This window comes from Haliotis cracherodii, unplaced genomic scaffold, assembly GCF_022045235.1.
Source record: "Haliotis cracherodii isolate W230 unplaced genomic scaffold, xgHalCrac1.p SCAF_5, whole genome shotgun sequence".
NCBI lineage: Eukaryota > Metazoa > Mollusca > Gastropoda > Lepetellida > Haliotidae > Haliotis > Haliotis cracherodii.
This window is the reverse complement of record NW_027266308.1, coordinates 7,280,041-7,301,461: the sequence shown is the minus strand read 5'-3', so window position 1 is coordinate 7,301,461 and position 21,421 is coordinate 7,280,041. Positions and strand designations below refer to the sequence as shown.

The 21,421-nt window shown below is 40.5% G+C and overlaps 2 protein-coding genes across 3 annotated transcripts in view; one reads left to right on the top strand and one right to left on the bottom strand.

Annotated features, from left to right (window-relative positions):
• LOC139443015 (tetratricopeptide repeat protein 13-like) overlaps positions 1-11,681 on the bottom strand; it is a 32,539-nt gene extending 20,858 nt beyond the window's left edge. For both annotated transcript variants that reach the window (XM_071223938.1, XM_071223939.1), the window contains exons 1-8: positions 11,415-11,681; positions 10,691-10,791; positions 7,141-7,216; positions 5,411-5,481; positions 4,966-5,031; positions 4,313-4,405; positions 2,790-2,906; positions 704-817 (exon numbers count right to left, since the gene is read on the bottom strand). In XM_071223938.1, coding sequence (XP_071080039.1) covers positions 704-817; positions 2,790-2,906; positions 4,313-4,405; positions 4,966-5,031; positions 5,411-5,481; positions 7,141-7,216; positions 10,691-10,791; positions 11,415-11,670 — 894 coding nt within the window. In that variant the 5' untranslated portion in view covers positions 11,671-11,681. The remainder of the gene's footprint in view (positions 1-703; positions 818-2,789; positions 2,907-4,312; positions 4,406-4,965; positions 5,032-5,410; positions 5,482-7,140; positions 7,217-10,690; positions 10,792-11,414) is intronic.
• A 551-nt stretch (positions 11,682-12,232) lies between these two features.
• Positions 12,233-20,721, top strand: LOC139444202 (peripherin-2-like). Its single transcript, XM_071225114.1, has 4 exons — positions 12,233-12,783; positions 15,216-15,447; positions 19,511-19,625; positions 20,249-20,721. Exons 1-4 carry the CDS (start codon positions 12,233-12,235, stop codon positions 20,719-20,721), a joined length of 1,371 nt encoding a protein of 456 aa, XP_071081215.1.
• The last annotated feature ends 700 nt before the right edge of the window (positions 20,722-21,421 follow it).

Sequence of the window (21,421 nt, the reverse complement as noted above, 5' to 3'; positions counted from 1 at the left end):
TCACCCTGACTCGGCCCCTGTAGTACTCACCCTGACTCGGCCCCTGTAGTACTCACCCTGACAGCCCCTGTAGTACTCACCCTGACTCGGCCCCTGTAGTACTCATCCCCTGTAGTACTCATCCTGACTCGGCCCCTGTAGTACTCACCCTGACTCGGCCCCTGTAGTACTCACTCTGACTTGGCCCCTGTAGTACTCACCCTGACTCACCCCTGTAGTACTCACCCTGACTCGGCCCCTGTAGTACTCACCCTGACTCACCCCTGTAGTACTCACCCTGACTCGGCCCTGTAGTACTCACCCTGACTTGGCTCCTGTAGTACTCACCCTGACTCACCCCTGTAGTACTCACCCTGACTCGGCCCCTGTAGTACTCACCCTGACTCACCCCTGTACTATTCACCCTGACAGCCCCTGTAGTACTCACCCTGACAGCCCCTATAGTACTCACCCTGACTCACCCCCTGTAGTTCTCACCCCTACTCATCCCCTGTAGTACTCACCCTGACAGCCCCTGTAGTACTCACCCTGACTCGGCCCCTGTAGTACTCACACTGACAGCCCCTGTAGTACTCACCCTGACTCAGCCCCTGTAGTACTCACCCTGACTCGACCCCTGTAGTACTCACCCTGACAGCCCCTGTAGTACTCATCCTGACTCGGCCCCTGCTGTTTTCACCCCTACTCACCCCGCAGTACTCACCCTCACTCGACCTCTGTAGTACTGGGCCAGACCCAGGTTGAAGTAGGACATGATGTACATGTCCCCCTCAGACTCCAGATTCTGTTTAAAATCCGTCTCTGCATCGGCAAAATTCTGGAATGTCACACCCAAATGTCACCCTGGTATAGCCCTACAGAGCTTGGTTAGATTGTCAAAGTGGTATGTTAACAGTATCTCTTAAACATATTTAGGATGGTGGAGCTTATATACATTTCCTTACAGCCAACAAGACTATTTTCATTATCATCAACAGGATTCATACAGATTTGTAACACTAGAGCCAGTGAGGGACTTGGGTTTAATGTCGCTTCTGACAGTGTTCCAGTTATATCATGGCGTGTCAGTTGGATGTGGGAGGAAAGCCTGAGGTGATGCAGGTCCTAAACATTAACCACTTTGGTGAAGCCCATGCACTGGTATGACGCAATCAACATAGAAACATAAATAGGGACAACCTGTAACACTAGACAATGTAGTGAGAGAGTTGGGTTTAACGCCGCTTACAACAGTATTACAGTTATATCACGGCGTGTCAGCTTAATGTGGGAGGAAAGCCCGACGTGATACAGGTCTGACTTTTACAACTTCATTGAAACCCACGAGCACAGGTGTGGTGCTGATAAACCTAGAAACTTAATCGGGGCGAACCGAGATTCGAACCCACAATCATAGGTTTCTGGGTGCCCAAGGGACGCAACTCTGCACAGTGCATCGCGGTGCCTTAGACGACTGGGCAACCCGTGACCCCACCAGACAATGTAACTCCATGACAATGGTTGTGTGTATTTCAGGTAACAGCCTCAATATTAAGGCCTCATACTCTTCTAACAACACTAAAAATCACTAGGGCTGGCTAACAAATGGCTAACAGATGGGAAGAAATATTAACAACCTTCGATATGAATATTGTGTCATCAATAATATATTACACAAACCACTGTGATGAAATAAAATTTTAATTTACCAAAGCAGACATGTTTTTGTCCATTGGCGAAGACAGAAAGCAACTGATTTGTTTTTTCTTAAATGTCCGATATTTATCGATAATTCTGTACCAATAGCCAGTCCTAAACATCACACAATTGAAAATTAGAAGAGTGTGTGTGTGTATTTGTAGTTTATGCCACGCTCAGCAATATTCCAGCTATATGCCGGCAGTCTGTAAACAATCAAGTCTTGTCCAGACAAACCAGTGATTGATATTGTGAGCAACGATCCAAGCTGTGGGTGTATGATGACACACTATCAGCCAAGTCACCAAATCGAACCCCTTGATCCACTACCGTATTCGACGTAATAAGTGCCCATGGCGATATTTGCTAATATATTGGCTAGTGAACAATCCCAATTAGCACCTCTGCCGATTGATCAATGTACACAAGACTTATTTATTCGTGTATAATACGCACTCGTTGGTTATATGCTCTCTTAATTATGGGCAATACAATTCTGGAAAAATATATCTGTCGTATATAAACGATTAGGCCGTCAGCATAAACCACAAAATTTATCTTTCAACTCTGTTTTTTCCACCAAAATAATATTCTTATAAGAGCCCCTCATTTCTAATTTTGAGGGCGCCCTGGGCGCTTATTACGTCGAATACGGTAAGTCAAGGTTAGATAAGCGATAAGATGTTAACAGCCTTTCGGGAGTTATCTTTACATCATAAAATTCTGGGCGCATGGATGGCCCAGTCAACTGTGAAGCCACAATTCGCTGTGCAGAGTTGTGTCCCTTTGACACGCCAGGAATCTATGATTGTGGGTTCGAATCCCAGGTTCACCCCGATTATGTTTCTAGGTTTGTCAGCACCATACCCCTGCTCGTGGGTTTCTCCCAGGTGGTAAACATCTGAGACCTGCATCACTTCGGACTTTCCAACCACATTGAGCTGACACGCCGCAATATAACTGGAATACTGTTAAAAGCGGCGTTAAGCACAACTCACTCACTCATACAATTCTAATCCGGATTACCCATGTGGGTTATATATTAGAAGACTTAGATACTGAGTCATCATACCGAGTGTTGCAATTACTATAATATGAAATGTTTATCTCACCTCTAGTAAAAGGTTAATGACTCCCCTCATAAAATAAAGTTTCTCTGTGGGCCTGTGTTTGATGGCCACTGTGAGATCCTCCAGTGCTTCGTTGTACTGTCCGAGGCTGATATACACCTGCAACACACATTACCATTAACACAACAGATCACTTATAGCCTTTTATCCTATGTTAATTGGTTTGCAAAATGTTTCACCCAAAATTCGGTGTAGGCAGTAAAATAAAATTGTAACACAAATCTGAAGTTTGTTGCTAATGAATGAAAAAAGTATGCTTCAACACTTTGGTCATTGAGTGTTGGAACTCGTAGTGCTCGGTGGGTTCAGTCCTCTTTGTTTACATCCAGTAATATTTGGAAAGAAATGTATCAAACTGAGAATTGGTCAGAATTAAGACTATCATCTCTTTAGTAGTACAGCAGCCATCAGTTTGAAACCAGAAGGTTTTTTTGTCCTCCAAATAACTTAAAAACATATTGCTTACAAGTACCAAACTTTTATACCAGAGGTGACCTTGAAATAACTTGTGTCATTTTCTTCATCTGTGAGAAAAATCTAAATATGAACTTGTCTCATTTTCCATTTTTTAAGATTGAAACTTAATACAAGTTATTGATATAAATATAATTTGTAAATATTATTGATCATTTATTTAATTTTATCTTTATGTCTACACAACAACTGGAGGCTCTCTTGACTTTCCATGTGTTCCAGTAACTGGTTTAATTGTCTTGACACAGTTCCAGTGATGACAATGATTGTTGGCAAGTTCCAAACATGACATACTTTCATTCATACAGTAAGGTTTTCATTCTTGACCATCTTCACGAGGGTTTCCAGAAGCTGATATCAAAACTAGATTTTGCCTCGGGAAGACTTTGATAGAGGCTCGTGGACAGTCTTGCCTCAGGAAGACTTTGATAGAGGCTCGTGGACAGTCTTGCCTCAGGAAGACTTTGATAGAGGCTTGTGGAGTCTTGCCTCGGGAAGACTTTGATAGAGGCTCATGGAGTCTTGCCTCAGGAAGACTTTGACAGAGGCTCGTGGACAGTCTTGCCTTGGGAAGGCTTTGATAGAGGCTCGTGGACAGTCTTGCCTCGGGAAGACTTTGATAGAGGCTCGTGGACAGTCTTGCCTCAGGCAGACTTTGATAGAGGCTTGTGGACACTTTGGCCTCGGGAAGACTTTGATAGAGGCTCGTGGATGCTCTTGCCTCAGGAAGACTTTGATAGAGGCTTGTGGATACTTTGGCCTCAGGAAGACTTTGATAGAGGCTCGTGGACACTTCGGCCTCATGAAGACTTTGATAGAGGCTTGTGGACACTTTGGCCTCAGGAAGACTTTGATAGACAGTCTTGCCTTACGAAGATGACTCTTGACAAAGGCCAGTGTTGGAATGCCACTGTTACACATTCAAGCACTGATTTTATGAGTGGGTCAAACACTCTCAATACAAATTATTGATGATTCTACACAAATTACTACATTGCGGGTTAAAATATTTCAACAGAATCCAGTGTTACCTCTGCTCTCCTCTCATAGGCTTCATGTCTCTTCTTATCAGTCTGAATGGCTTCTGTAAAGTCAGACAGAGCTAATACTGCATTTTCCGGCACCTGCGGACAGAACAAGGCTCATGTGTCATGTGTACGGAGATAGTGACTGAGTAGGGTCTTACACGACTAATATAATAATAATAATAATAATAATAATAATAATAATGTGCCCCTTATAATGTGCTAGCCTCCACGTAGAATTCATATATTTCTAGACAAGTCACTACAAATGGACATTTAACCTAGAAATAGACACGGGGAAACCCTGATGGTAACAGACAAGCCGACTTGAATATCGCCAATGTTTTGTTCAACAACAAAGATTTATAAGGTACTTTATTTGCCGGTCCACAGGGACTGGCAGTCACATGAATTACCGGTCCAAGCCTAATTTTACCGGTAAAAAACTTTTAATTATCGGTAAAGGGGAACGCTGCAGAAGCCAGTGTAGATGCTAACAGCAATATTCCTGCCATCCATTCATATGTATTATCAACCTCGAGGATTCAACATGACTAACATTTTAACCACGAGGCTACCCCAAATTCCCCCATATATACTGGATGTAGAGAAGACAGTGACAAACATGCCTTAGCTTTGTATCATTGATGGCAACATACATTTAAGCCTTTCCTTGCATAGGCCACCCCTCGGCCATAGAATGCAGCAACAGTTCTTGGCTTGACCTGAAAATATTTTGAAATGTTTACATACACTTTTGATAATTCATTTAAAGTGCTTCCAAAAATATGTAGGGAAACAATAACTCAATATTTCATTCCGTAATCACACATTGTTTTTTCTTGTTATAAACTATCATTTACTACATGATGTCATCACACATTTTTAATAATAATAACAACAATTACATATTTTTTTTATTTTTTAAAATATCTATAAAAAATTGTATTTATTTATTTATATTAACAGCCTTTTCAAGACACATAGAATTTTAAGGTCTTTTAAAGGCTCAACTGCTCAAATAAGAGCCTTTTCAAGGCAGCATGAAAGAAGAAGATAAATCTGACATCTAATGGATGATGGAATGATTAACAGAACACTCACCTGAAGTATTTTTGTAAACTTTTGAATGGCGAGGTCATGTGATCCCAAATTAACCAAGACCACTGCCAGAGCTTCAATACAAAGTCATTCAGTGTGTGATCAATACAAGCAGCACATGCACATACAACACTAGCATATGAAGACGAATCTGAATGTAGATCTGACAAGCCCTCCGTGTTCTCATGTTGTAATAGGGTATTTATTCCCCCTGGAGATCTTTCCAGGAGAAAGTAATATCCTAGGTAAAAATATCCAGTTGAAATTCTTGACAAAGATATACTTCCACAACCAGTATCTTACAAACACTGGAATATTTTCCCATATGAATATTATTTCTTCCAGAAATGCTAAGATGATCATGACTCTCATACTTTAACACAGACTTACGACAGTTGTAGAGCTAAGATGATCGTAACCCTCATACTTTAACACAGACTTACGACAGTTGTAGAGCTAAGATGATCGTAACTCTCATACTTTAACACAGACTTACGACAGTTGTAGAGCTAAGATGATTGTAACTCTCATACTTTAACACAGACTTACGACAGTTGTAGAGCTAAGATGATCGTAACTCACATACTTTATCATAGACTTACGACAGTTGTAGTGCTAAGACTATCGTAACTCCCATACTTTAACACAGACTTACGACAGTTGTAGTGCTAAGACTATCGTAACTCCCATACTTTAACATAGACTTACGACAGGTGTAGTGCTAAGACTATCGTAACTCCCATACTTTAACATAGACTTACGACAGTTGTAGAGCTAAGATGATCGTAACTCTCATACTTTAACACAGACTTACGACAGTTGTAGTGATAAAAGACTATCGTAACTCCCATACTTTAACATAGACTTACAACAGTTGTAGTGCTAAGACTATCGTAACTCCCATACTTTAACACAGACTTACGACAGTTGTAGAGCTAAGATGATCGTAACTCCCATACTTTAACACAGACTTACGACAGTTGTAGAGCTAAGACTATCGTAACTCCCATACTTTAACACAGACTTACGACAGTTGTAGTGCTAAGACTATCGTAACTCCCATACTTTAACACAGACTTACGACAGTTGTAGAGCTAAGACTATCGTAACTCCCATACTTTAACACAGACTTGTGGCAGCAGTAGTGCTATGATTGCATTGTGGAAGGGGGCTCTGGAAGTTAATATGACCACATGATAATGCCACAAATTTACACATGTACAGTCAAACACCGTTGTGTTGATGAATAAAGAAGGAATATGCAGGGACCAAGCTTTAACTTTGAAATAACCATGCACTTGACACATCAAAGTTCGACAACAGTGTTTTTTTGTTCGTTTGTTGTTTAACGCAGCACTCAACAATATTCAAGCTATATGACAGCAGTCTGTGAATAATAAAATCTGGACCAGACAATCCAGTGATTGACATCATGAGCATCAATCCATGCAATTGGGATACGACGGCAGGCCTCTACCAAGTCACCAAGTCTGACCACCCGATCTTGTTAGTCGCCTCTTACAACAAGCATGGTCGCCTTTTACAGCAGGCATGGGCTACTGCAGACCTATTCTAACCCGGATCTTCATGGGTCCAACAGTGTTTGACTGTATGTGGTATATATCTGCATACTTCCAGACTATTACTACCAGGTATTTTTAATAATTTGGTCTTAGGTAAAACATCCTTTTTATTACCATGATTACATTAAATGACTTGACAAATAATCTTACCAATCTTTTGGTCAATATCAGAATCTCCGGTGGCCATGGGAACAAGACCTTGTTCAACTATACTGTTTGCTAAAATCTGTAAGAAAAATGATTGAAATGATTATGTAAGTTATCATAAATGTATATAAGTGTTTTTTCAATCAAACATACAATGTCTAAAAGACAACAAATAATCCTGTCAACAACCAACAGTTCCAAAATGTCCCTCTAAGATGTTATTTCAATGGAAGACAAGATCACTGCCACCACAAAATTAGAACTGCTACTGGTTTTTCTTTGCGAGCGTAACTGGGCGTGGAGTCATCCAACAGATGACATCCTTACCTTGTCAGCTTGCTCATGGGGTTAACCTCTTTGGTCATGTGGACAAGGCGTCCGACCTCAGACCAGGGGTCTGAATCCCATTATAGGCTGCTACCTTTTATAGCCGCTACATTTGCAGAAGTTCATATTTCAATTTTCACTTAAGCCACTATATTTGTATTTGTTTGATCATGGATCCTCTACATTCTTCTAAACTGGAAAAAAATTAATCCAATTTTACACTTATTTTTGCATTGCTGACATGTCATACAAGCAAACATTAATAAAACTTATGATGCTCAATTTGACTTACCGTATTCGACTTAATAAGCGCCCCGCTCTAAAATGCGCCCGGCAATATTTGCTAATATATTGGCTAGTTAACAATCCCAATTAGCACCCCTTCCGATTGATCAATGTACACAAGACTTATTTAATCGTGTATAATACACACTCGTGTATTATGTGCACCCTTAATTATGGGGAATTAAATTCTGGAAAAATATATCTGTACGCACAGACTTTTCTTTTGTATCATTTCAGGCTGTCAGATTAAACCAAGAAATTTATGATCTTTCAACTCTGTTTTTTTCCCCCCACCAAAATGTTATTCTAATAAGAGCCCCTATTTCTAATTTTGAGAGCGCCCTAGGCGCTTATTACATCGAATACGGTATATGTCACCAAATCGTTCAGTAAATGGATCTGGTGGTCAAACTTAATGACTTAGCGGATTTAATTCAAAGTATCATCTACAGCGGGGGCCATTGCTCATAATATCAATCACTGGATTGTCTGGTCCAGATTCAATTATTTACATGCCAGTAATATTGCTAGAATAGTGCTTGTATGTAGTTAAACAACAAACAGAAACCGAGAGCTCGATTTAGCTGTATCAAACAGGCACCAGTGCTACCTATTATTGAAAAAGGCAACCTAATATTTATGAATTATTATTTTTTTTTAATTTTTAAATTTGTGTATGACTAACCCTTACCGTCCACACGACAACAATCTTTAAACACACACTTTACCTATATGTTTTATTTACCATACCACATCACAAATTTCTGTGTTATGTGTGATCATCAGAGATCCAATCTCATTAAAATCATATCTAAGTTCTCGCTGCCGCTAAACAAAGATCTGAAGACATCCCATTACGGGTCACGTAAGGACGACCTTTCGCAAACTCTGACAGACGACTGAAATGACTAACAAGAAGTCGACATCAGCCAATTAGAAAGCAGCTTTCTCAAGCTTTACGGCATTGTTTCAACCTGGCAAATTCCATTTCTGTCTACGCTTGAAAAATAATATATAACAACACAGTTCTCGATAAATATTTTGAAAACTGAACAAACGAACATTCTGTAATGTCTAATATCTAGTTGAGAATGTATGGCAGTGCCTACTCCGTTCAAATGTTTATCCTACGGAACCGAGAGATAGACGATAATTTTGACGGAATCAGTCGTACTTGCCTTAACTGTCGTTCGGAATACCCTGTGTTAACGTTTTCGAGGTTGCATAATTAGAAAATGCATTCCGACTGTCACTTTCATGATCTGGTAACGACGGTTTGACTGGTCGGATGAAAAGTCGTTCTGACATGACCCGTAAGGTGATGTCCTCAGATCTTTTTTTAGCGATAGCGAGAACTAAGACATGATTTTAATGAGATTGTCAGAGATCTGGTATTGTACGTATTTAGACTAGTTTATCATGTTTATGCATCTATGTTTCATCTTGGATAACTCTATGGGACCAAGGTGCAACCTGGTTATGTCTGGTGCAACTAGGTTTTCATGTCAACATGCACCTGGTGCAACTAGGTTTTCATGTCAACATGCACCTGGTGCAACTAGGTTTTCATGTCAACATGCACCTCGTGCAAGTTAAATCAAGTTCCTTAAATCGAGCCCTGAAAACACTTGACATAAAATGAGGAATGAGCGAGGGAATACTTAGAGAATAATTATAGTTAAAAGGAAGTTTTTATGTCCCAAATTATTAACAATGAAACCAGTGGAGTAATGGGTGTGAACTATCCAATCACTTGAAGCAAAACAGGTACTAGCTAGTACTACTAGCTAATTATTGCCAAGGACCAATTATCACCAACTCCCTGTCATAGCGCCCACATGATGGCATCTTGTTATACTTTTGCTCGATTTCATCAGAAGAGAGAAATATTTAACCAAAAATGATGCACAAAACTTACTCTTGTGAAGAAATATTAAAAACAAAGCATATAATCACCTTGCTTAAATATAACTTTAGAAGAGTCACGTGGGAGGTGTCACGTGACTAATTCACGCGTACAGAAAAATCCAACAACACGATGATGCATTTTCAGTTCTGTCGCAGCTTACTATATCTGTCATTTCTTCCCCAAATTACAATTCTAAAACCTATTTGAGCTATTTTTCCAAATATGCATAACCCAGTATATATTGTGAAATTCATAGTACATAGTGTTGAGGATAAACATGTGTAAATCGAATTTGGGCAATATTGGTGTGTCAGTTTGCAGATGACAAATTGATAAAAGCATTTCTTTCTAATTGTAATGAATATAAAAATTAAGCGCTATACCAGAGAAAATAGAAAATGTAATTTGTATAACTGAAGCGGTGTGTGTGATCACGTGGCGTGTGCTGCTTAGATGATGGCGATGACTGGTACAGTTGTCGATGGGAAATTTTTATTTCCACTGTTTTGATTCCATGTCGTCGCATTATAACAGATATCTACTGAGTTTTTGCCCACGGACAGAAATACCGTATTCAACGTAATAAGCGCCCAGGGCGCTCTCAAAACTAGATATAGGGGGCTCTTATTAGAATATTATTTTGGTGAAAAAAACAGTTGAAAGATAAATTTCGTGGTTTATGCTGACAGCCTGAGATGTTTATGTACAACAGATATATTTCTCTAGAATTTAATTGCCCATAATTACGGGTGCATATAACACATGAGTGAGTATTGTACAAGTCTTGTGAACATTGATCAATCGGAAGGGGTGTTAATTGGGATTGTTCACAAGCCAATTTATTAGCAAATACCGCCGTGGGCGCTTATTAGAGCAGGGCGCTTATTACATCAAATACGGTATGCGCATTTGCTCATAGTTTCACACAATCCAAAGTTATTTGCACAGTTGACTTTGAACTTGGAAAATTTAAAAAATTAAATGAAAAAAATGGCGATATGCTCATGGCTAATACTGAGAAAGCATACCAACCTGCGGATCCTCTGGACATGAGGACGGATCATCTTTTTTGCAAACTTCATTCATATGCTGAGAGGTACAAAGCCCAGCTGGGAGATTGTGTTTGCCTGTCTCTGTTAGGAAATGTTAAATCATGAACGATAGAAATAAGCACATCAGAGCACAAGATAGAAACATATGTTAAATTCCAGTTAGAATTTATGTTCACACATAATTCACTCACAGCAAAAACAGAATTATTTTGAAATCAAAGTACACAAAAGTGTGTTGATGGAATTAATTTAGTCATTTTCGTGATGAAAACAATTATATGTATATATATCTACCCTAACATCATAACATAATTATGTGTGGCCAGAACACATATAAATATTTGGATATATACATTCAAAATACATCCATATGTCAAAATTCATATACACTGACAGTGATTAAATCATGAATACTGTTACAGATGCATTAATAAATAATGAAACAAAAGTTTACAATGTATCACAATAAAATGACAATTACTCCCATCTATCAAACAGATCTATATATCCACCAACAGCTGATCAATACAAGTACCGTAAGTGGGTGTATATTGCGGTCGACCGACTTGTCACTTGTGTCAGTCCACTCGATAACACAACTGTAATGACTGATTTGGATGATATTCCTCATGGCTTAATTGAATCGCATATGCTTGACAACTGGCGCTAAATTAATACTATTTTTAATCTGTAACAACACGCACCACACTCCGCGACGACTTCGCCCGGCGTCAACACAATGTTGAACGTGAGCGGAGTTGTTTCCCATTCTCTGTTGCTCGCCTTATTCCCACATACGAGGCAAGGAGCGCCTTTAATCGGCTCGATTCGTTTTAATTCAAAGACCTGTCTGGTTCCATCTTCATGTTCAATCTGGACATTGGCGATTTCGCAGAACTGATTGTCCTGCAGTGTAAAACATAACTGTAAAACCACCACCGTTAACCACAACAGCGCCATGTCACCACGAACTAAAGTGGACTTCTGCGTTCAAGATGTTATGGCAAGGGAAGTAAATCCTGTTAGAATACGACGTGGATGGTAGTGCATATTTATTCTCTGTCAGCAGCTTAGTTAGACAAGTTCGATTCCAGGTTTGAAATAATTCCTAACATTTTGCTATCGATTGGAGGCGGTAATTTTTATATATTTTTCATTCATTTTCACGTGGTGACTGATAATAATTCGACCTATAGTATATAAGTTCCACGATAAACGGTTAATTTGGTAAAGACTACTGAATTTTTTATCGATATATGCAAAAGTACAGAAGAAACACCTCTCGTACATTTTAGGGATTAGTATTGTATAGCGGGTGTTCTACAAATAGAACGAACATGTTCACCGATGACGTCATACACAATGAACTAAGACAATGACGTCATCACATTAATGACGTCATATTACCAATCAATATGACAACGTTAATCGCCATGTTTTTATAGTCGACAGTTTCGAAAGATGGATTATTCTTCATTCTGTATTTGACACGCTGATAAGTGGCTGCTGAAAATGAAACGGTATGGCAAATTTTCTAACAGACATTTCGGAAGAGTCACGGTTGAAGATTACCTTGGTGGCATCCATTCTCAGCCTGATTTGCATTATTCCTTCGCTCATGCTGCTAGGTGCCGGGGCCTACATTCAAGTTGCTGTTCAGACAAAAGCTCGCTTGATTAAGGATTTAGATGCAACAGTGTTACCATCATGTATAATTACTATAGGATTTATGTGCGTGTTTCACAATTCCTTTTGTGGGGCGGTTGTGTTTTTGAGCAGGAGAAAGAAGAAGAGGGAGGGCGTGATTAAATATTTGTTCCCTACAGTTATAGTAGGCCTTGTGCTCTGTCTGGCGATTTTCGCAGCAGGGATTATGTGTTTCGTACAAATTACCCATCTAAGCGATTCATTACGAAAGGGCATATCCACAGCAATGAAAGAATACAAATCGAATCCCGTCTTGAAACAAGAGATTGACATTGTGCAGATTGAGTTCGAGTGTTGTGGAAACGATAAGTACACAGACTGGTTTGCCGTTTCCTGGATACATAGTGACTACCTATCTGCTAAAAGGTAAGGTTATATGAAGGAAAAGTATCATAACAAAACGCATGTGTTTGCCTGGCCTTATGATTGTGTTCTTGAAATGAAATCTAAATTTTAGGTACACGTTGAACAATTTACATAACGTGTCCTAGGTAACAATTTAACTGGCCAATAAATTAAATTCCTTATACAGATTAACCCTCATGGTGCCTGGACGTCAGTCAGCCTGCAAACCGCTCAGTGCCGCAGTGTGCCGCACTGTGCTGACGTCGCGGTTACAAAAACGTACACATTGTATCAAAAGTGTTGCAACGTCTTTATTTCTTCACACAGTGTAACTAAATTGTATAACATGCAACTCGAGTTGATTGTCTTTCCATCAGTATCTAGAGTCACCAAATCCAAAAGATCTATGCACTGCCTAGCCATCGATAGAAGTGCTGGTATTATAAGTTTCCTACTTTTCCACATTAATCGTAATATGGACGCACCCGAATATGGCAAGGAAAGTCAAGTAAGCGCCCTTGTTTGAAATCTAAATGACCAATAATTCATATCATTGGCAAGTACATGTCCTAACAGTGATAGACATATGATAGTTATGTTGAAGTACACATTCACTGAGAATTTTCCGTGAGTTATATTTACCGATAAAAAATCCCGATGAAATTGTGCGTGTTTTTGACGTCAAAACAAATTGACGGAAGTTGTCGTGATTACTTCATACGCAGACTGTTTCAAAGATTATGTCACAAAACGAATGACAGTTTGGAATATATATCTTGAAGAAATCCCGGTTACGTCCATGTATGTTTCAATGACCGTGCTCTTTTATTAGTGATAAAAACAACTTCGGGTTAATTGACATCGTACATTATCAAAGGACAAAATGTGATAGATCGCTAAACAGCCCTAACAATACTCAAATTTACATCGCTCAATATCGGGCATCATTGTTATTTCTTAATAATTAATAAGATTATACTAACGTAATTTCACACAAGAGTAAGTACATGTAGATTCAATCTAAATTGTTGAAACGTTTTCATGGGCAGCAAATCTATTCAACAAACCTATTTTCGATCACTCGCAACACGGGCGCCGTATGTCATTGTTTCACTATGACCACCAGAAAACATACATCCTCGTATCAGGTCGTATTTCGCACTTGGCTGCCTAACTTAGACCTTTGCTCAAAATATACTTGTATGGCCAATCCATGAAATACCACTTTTTCTTTCATTTATTCATTTGATTTATAAATACGACTTTAGAAGTGTATTTACACCTTGCTAGGTATGTACATGTACATGGACATACGTGATAGTTTATTTCCACTAGTTTCCCATTCCATCCCATGCTACTAAAGGAAACGTTTGAAATAGATAATGATCGTAGGTCAATGAAAGTAATGGAATTATTTGTCATAAAAGGAAAAATATATACTGGTATTGAACTTCGAAAATTTAACCAGCAAAATCTTTAATAAAAATGGTAAGTATGTCTTTCCTTTTTTTCTTAATTTTGGCCTAGCTAAACTACAGCTTGGAGGGAAGATATATAAAAATTAAAAAACACCCACAAGAATGCATTGATTTTGCTCTTAGACACATATTTCTTTTTAAAAAAAATCTATTTCATACTTAGGATCTAGAATCTAATTACTCCTATGTCACTGGTCGAAGTATTTGGTAATTTAGATAATGCAGAGTGAAAAAAGACATAAATATAACTATGTAAAACATCAAAACGAAATCACATTTACACTGAAAACTTTCAGAAATTGATTATCTATTTATTGTGAGTAGATCTAATTACTTTTACTGTTTATGTTATAAATTGAACCATTCGACATTGCACGGATGGCCCAGTCGTCTAAGCTGCCGCTATTCGCTGTGCAAAGTTGCGTCCCTTGGGCGCGACAGAAAACTATGATTGTGGGTTTGAATCCCGGTTCGCCCCGATTATGTTTCTGGGTTTGTCAGCACCATACCCGTGCTCGTGGGTTTCACCGAAGTGGTAAACGTCTTAAACCTGCATCACTTCGGGCTTTCCTCCCACATCAAGCTGACACGCCGTGATATAACTGGAATACTGTTAAAAGCGGCGTTAAACCCAACTCACTCACTCAATGTTGATCATATATTTCTCAGGTCAGAATTAACAAAAAATCAGTATATTTTACACTTTTTGTACACTTTAACAGCAGTTTAAACTATGCGTGATGAAAATATATGTCTAGCGCAATCACTTGGATACACGATACGTTACTTACTTCAAACAAAAATGCGAGATTCGAACCCAAGTTCTGCACAGAGAATTGTGGCACCTTAGACGACTGGGCTAACCCCATCCCCTAGTACATATATATATATATATATATATATATATATATATATATATATATATATAGGAGAGCTTGACGTTCTGAGCTAAACCGCTTCTCTTTAACACCCCAGTGCTGTTGTAAACTACATCAACGACGACGTGCCCTTCAGCTGTTGTAATCCCGCGTCACCACGTCCCTGTATCAACCACGACATCCACGACAACAAACTTCACCATAACTACGATTTCCGACTGTCGACGACACTACACAACACGGGATGTCGTCCCGCCCTGGACAAGTTCTATGGGTGGGGGTTGCTCACGGATGTGGGTGCCCTCATCGTGTGTATTTCGCTCCTGCAGGTACGTGGTAGGATAAGGGACGGGGCCCATTTGACACAATTGAAATGTCAGATTTTAAACTTACGAAAACTTTGAAAGTATTGGTATGAACGTTATCATTTTCTTTTTCTGCCACTTGCTCGTTTTGGGTTTCTAACATGACTAAGTACATATACTGAACAACAAAAGTTCCTGTGACATTGAATAAGATTTAATGCAAAGTAATGTTTTTGACCAAATCTGAAACAATTTCGGTTTGCAACAGATAAAAGACTCCTGTAAGTGTTCAAAAGGTTTAATTTGCCATACTGACTTTAGAAAATGCGTGCTTTCATAAATAACATGAACATGCCAAAATGTCAAATCAGTAGCGTGTATGGCCACCTCTGGTTGCTATGCAAGCAACACATCTTCGTCTCATGAAATGGACCAGACATTGCCAAAGTCCTGTGGGATATCTGTCCATATCTGTTGGAGCATGTTTCGAAGTTCCTAGAGTGTCTGTGGAACACGTGGTTGACGTCGAAGGCGCCGATCCATCTCATCCCACATGTGCTCGAATGGTGAGAGATGCTTGGCGGTGGTTTCCTGTCAAAATGGGACATCTGAGGCGACGACGTACGGTTTGTGAAGATATTCGTCGAAGACAAGGGATGCTTCTTGCAGTCTCTGTTGCTTTCTGGAATCGATTTCGTAGGTGTGTTGTTGTCGCGTCGATTATTGGTTACGCGTGGCCTGCCACACCGAGGATGGTCTCTGACTGCATTCGTCCTGCAACATCACGTTGACTCGATCCTGCTTCAAGCATACCAATGGCTTGCAGACGCTCATTTTCGGACAGGCGTGGTATTTCGTATTGTTGAATAATTGCGTAATTTTGTTGTTTTTCTGAGTGGTTGTTGTCAGCACGATGCTAAACAGTGCATATGGAATCCCGTTAACGCCCATTCTTGGGTAGTGAAATGCATGGGGCTTGCATAAAAGTCAACTTTTGAATGGAATGCATGCTTTTCTGTAGCAGTTACGTTTTTGTGACTTTATTCCATACATGTACTACAATACTGAAAACCAAACTTTACTAAAATATTGGTGTCACAGGAACTTTTGTTGTTGAGTATATGTAAAGCTTTTCCTGAGGTTAAGGTTTACATTTTCAACCAAAACCGATGAGGCGTTTTTTACCCAACGTATGAACCGACTAAATGCAAGAAATAACAGAAAAAATAAGAAAACATCGTCATACCTTATAGTGAAACTATACAGTGTATCGTGGTATAGAAGGAATTCGCTGAAAGCGTGCGAGAGAGAAAACACGTACAACATGGACTAGCTGGAGTCATGTTAAACAAAATTGTGACTTTAAACCAATCATCAAAAACAATTGTGTTCACACCAAGAGGCAAGTTTATCAATCTCATTAAAATCAGATCTTATAGTTCTCGCTACCGCTAAACAAAGATCTGAGGACATCCCATTACGGGTCACGTCAGACCGACCTTTTGCGAACTTTGACCGACCAATAGAATGACTGACAAGAAGTCGACATTAGCCAATCAGAAGGCAGCTTTCTCGTGCTTTACGGCACTAATTTCAAATTGGCGACTACGCTTCGAAACATATTTTGAAAAAACTCGATTAAAAATTTGAAACCTGAACAAAAGAACATTCTGGAATGGCTATTAGATATAGTCTATATTGTATGGATTTAGTCGTTTAGCCCGTAACTATCGTCCGGAATATCCCGTGTTAAAGTTTTCGATGTTGCGCGATTAGAAATCACATTCCGACTGTCACTTTCATGATCTGGTAAGCGACGCGCTGATTGGTCGGACGAAAGGTCGTTCTGACGTGACCCCTAATGGGATGTCCTCAGATCTTTGTTTTGCGGTAGTGAGAACTAATATCTGATTTTAATGAGATTGCAAGTTTATAAAACCTTAATTGTAAAGCATAGTTATAACAGTTGAAATGTATTCACCAGGTCCCAGGCAATACACCAGAACGCCCTGGGGATAATTGATATTGCCTGCCTCGGAAGTTTATCAACATTTAGAGTGAGTGGATGAGTGAGTATGGTTTCACGCCGCTTTAAGCAATATTCAAGCAATATCACGGCGGGGGACACCAGAAATGGGCTTCACACATTGTACCCATGTGGGGAATCGAACCCGGGTCTTCGGCGTGACGAGCGAACGCTCTGACCACTAGGCTACCCGACCGCCAATCAGCATTTAGAAGAACCTTCTGTTACTATACGGGGCGGTCGGGAAGCCTAGTGGTTCCCGACATGGGTACAATGTGTGAAACCCATTTCTGGTGTCCCCCGCCGTGATATTGCTGGAATATTGCATAAAGCGGCGTAAAACCATACTCACTCACTCACTCTGTTACTGTAGGGCGACGTCATCAGAATACCAAGAATTAGTTATTTTTCAACACTTTTAAATCTTATGTTTATAGACACATTTAGCGTTGTTGTAAGTCGAAAAGATGCAAGTGTTGAAATAAACAAAGTCACATGCACACATCCCACATTTCTAAACGTTTTGTTATCTTGTTATCGGTGGATGTCTATTCTATCCCGTATCTATCGATCGTGACCGCCTCCGTGGTCTAGTGGAAGAGCGTCCGCCCGGAGAGCGGAAGGTCCAGGGTTCAATGCCCGGCCGCTTCATACCAAAAGACGTTAAAAGATGGTACTTATTGTTACCCTGTCTGGCGCTCGGTATTAAGTGTCTAAAACAAGGACTGGTCGGCTCGGTATACTGTGCCTGAGGGGGGTACTCATGTTAAACTGTGGCATGGTATCTCAGTGGGCTAGCACTATAAATCGGCATCAGTCCGGACTAGTACAAGCAGCCACACACACACACACACACACACACACACACACACACGTAATGCACGTCGCTATATAAGTGCAATAATCTTGGACGCGACGTTAAACCCCATTTCACCTCACCTCGATCGTATCCACCGCACTCATTAATATCATATCTTGCAACCAACTAGCATTCAAGCGACTGTCTAACGAGAACTAAGACCTGATTGTAATGAGATTGGGACCCAAGAGCCAAGAGCAACCATATCTCTTTACACGATGGCTTATGGTACTACTACTTATAAACCTATCACGGTGTTATAACCATCTCCGAGACGACCTTTCTTTTGTAGTAAGACCACTCAGCAGGTTTTACGATTGCTCCTCAGGTTTTACAATTGCTCCCCAAGTTTTACAATTGCAATTGTAAAACCTGGGGAGCAATTGTAAAACCAAGAGCCGAATCGTTTTTAATTCTCGTTCTCTCCGAAATTTTGTTCCGCAGTTTTTTAGCAACTTCATCATCTGACAAAGGGTCACCAAAACGGAAACAAAAGTCATCATCATCCTTTTCTGCAGAATTTTCATCAAATAACTTACTTTGAGTAACAAAAATATCGTCATCGTCAGACATCCTCTCTTGTGAACAGTCAACGACACAATGCCATGTATTACGACGCACCCGGTTCTTTCTGCACGTACAGCCCTCTTCTGCACGTGCAGTCCGCGCCGCGGCCCGCGATAACAACTGTTATAAAGCGTGTCTCGTTATACCGCGCTTATTTGCGACCCGTATACCGCGTAAATATAAGCTCCAAAAATGACATAGATTAATGGATAGCGGTTTATAAGTTGGACAATGCATTCCACCTCAGGAATGGTATGATTGTATAACCGGGTAGGCTATGCGTCCTCGGCTTTTCTGTGCCTACCCGGTTATACAATCATACCATTCCTTCGGTGTCATGGTTTCTCCATTACATATACTATTCAAAATTGCCTTTACGCTATATAGCCAATATATTGTCCTTGCATCTCCTTGATTCACGAAGGAGCGGTGAGGTAGCCTCGATTATCCATTCAGTTATAACGAATGCACTGGTCCCATTAACTACCGTATAGCTTCGTAATAAGCGCTAGTTCGATTTCCATGTGGGTATATGCAATTGACGTCCATTCTTGGTCACAGTCCTTTCCCGCTGTGATATGGCTGTGATATATTTTATTTTTCCCCTGTTTTTATTTGTGATTTCTATGATGCAGGGTGTTGCTGTTATACTGACACGAATCATCCAGACATCCATGGCTACAGCTTATGAAAATGGCGATCTGTTCGGCCCAGCTACAGGATATATTTTCTGGTGCAAACCCTCTGCTGGTAAGAACAGTTTATTTGACGCACACTGCATCCAATGGTTGGTTGGTTGGTTGGTTGTTTAACGCCGCACTCAGCAATATTCCAGCTATATGTAATACGTTGGTTGGTTGGTTTGTTGTTTAACGCCGCAATATTCCAGCTATATGACGGCGGTCTGTAAATAATCGAGTCTGGACCAAACAATCCAGTGATTAATATCATGCACTCAGCAATATTCCAGCTACATGACGGCGGTCTGTAAATAACCCAGTGATTAATATCATGAGCATCGATCCAAGCAATTTGATCGATGACATGCATCAACCAAGTCAGCGAGCCTGACCACCCGATCCCGTTAGTCGCCTTTTACGACAAGCATAGTCACCTTTTACGGCAAGCATGGGTTGCTGAAGACCTATTCTACCCCGGAATCTTCATGGGTCCTGCATCCAATGGCCCTTTATATTATATCTAAAGAGGATTAAGCGTACCATCGGGCAGAGTGGTTGGGTAGTCTATTGGTGCAAGCGTCCGTTCGCCACGGTAGCGAACACTAAGATCTGATTTCAAGGAGATTGAAAAAGAACACTTCAGCAGCATATAGGGTGGGTTGCAAGGTCCTTTATGATGGATTTGAGTTTCAGATGACGAAGGCAAGGATCTGGCTGAACGTCTTCTCTCTGACAACGAAAACCTCACGTGGGGCTCAGATTTCCAAGACGATGATAATCCATATGATGAACCCCAGAACGAGGGAGATATGTCCCTGGATGTCCAATCAAATGATTCATCGGAACATATTTACCACTCAATAGTATTCAGCCCATCTTCACCCCGAAAGTCACATACAACAGCAGACAACAGCTTCGCGCACCTGGCAAGAACTCTGTCCACTGAGGTACCATCTTCACATGCTCCCCCTGTACCCAGCCGTGGGGAGCGGTATGTGTCTCCCCCAAGGTCACGCTCCCCCAGCCCCGTTCGAGTCCCTTCATCCCCAAGCACCCCTCTAAACTTCCTTGATGTTTCACCACAGCACACCTCCAAGAAGACGTCGCGCCACAGTCATTCTCGCCTTATACCTTCGCTCAAACATCCCGTTATCAGCACGATGTGATCAGCATCTTCATCTTCAAGTGCAACTGTTTAAATGTGTGATATTCAAAGCAACATGTCAATTTCTTTAACAATTGAGGAACGGCTCGATAACAAGGCTTTGAGGCTGGAACCGTTAAAGCACTGTAACTCCGACAAACACTGATGTCACTTATTGAGATGTACATTTATTAAACTCTCTCATTTGTAACTGATTGTACGTTGTTGTAATTAATACTTGACTACATCTGCATTGCGTCTACATGTATATCGCATTGGTTAGTTTTACATTAAAGGACCAGTGCTCATTTCAGAAACTGGAAATGTGGGGCCCAGTGTCCCCTACCTTTCGAAGAATTGGGGGCGGTCGGGTAGCCTAGCGTTTGCTCGTCACGCCGAAGATCTGGGTTCGATTCCCGACATGGGTACAATGTGTGAAGCCCATTTCTGGTGTCCCCCGCCGTGATATTGCTGGAATATTGCTAAAGGCGGCGTAAAACCAAACTCACTCATCCACTCACTCACTCGAAGAATTGGGGACTTTTGATGAAACAAGGGGACACGCACATATTTTTTAAATAAAGACGGTTGGTCTATATTACCCATATGCATAGGGACAAGGGTATCGGTGATGTTGTTTTCAGTTATACGCACTGAGCATAACGTTTTGTTTTATGCTGATTACGAGACCGCCTCCGTGGTCAAGTGGTAGAGCGTCCGCC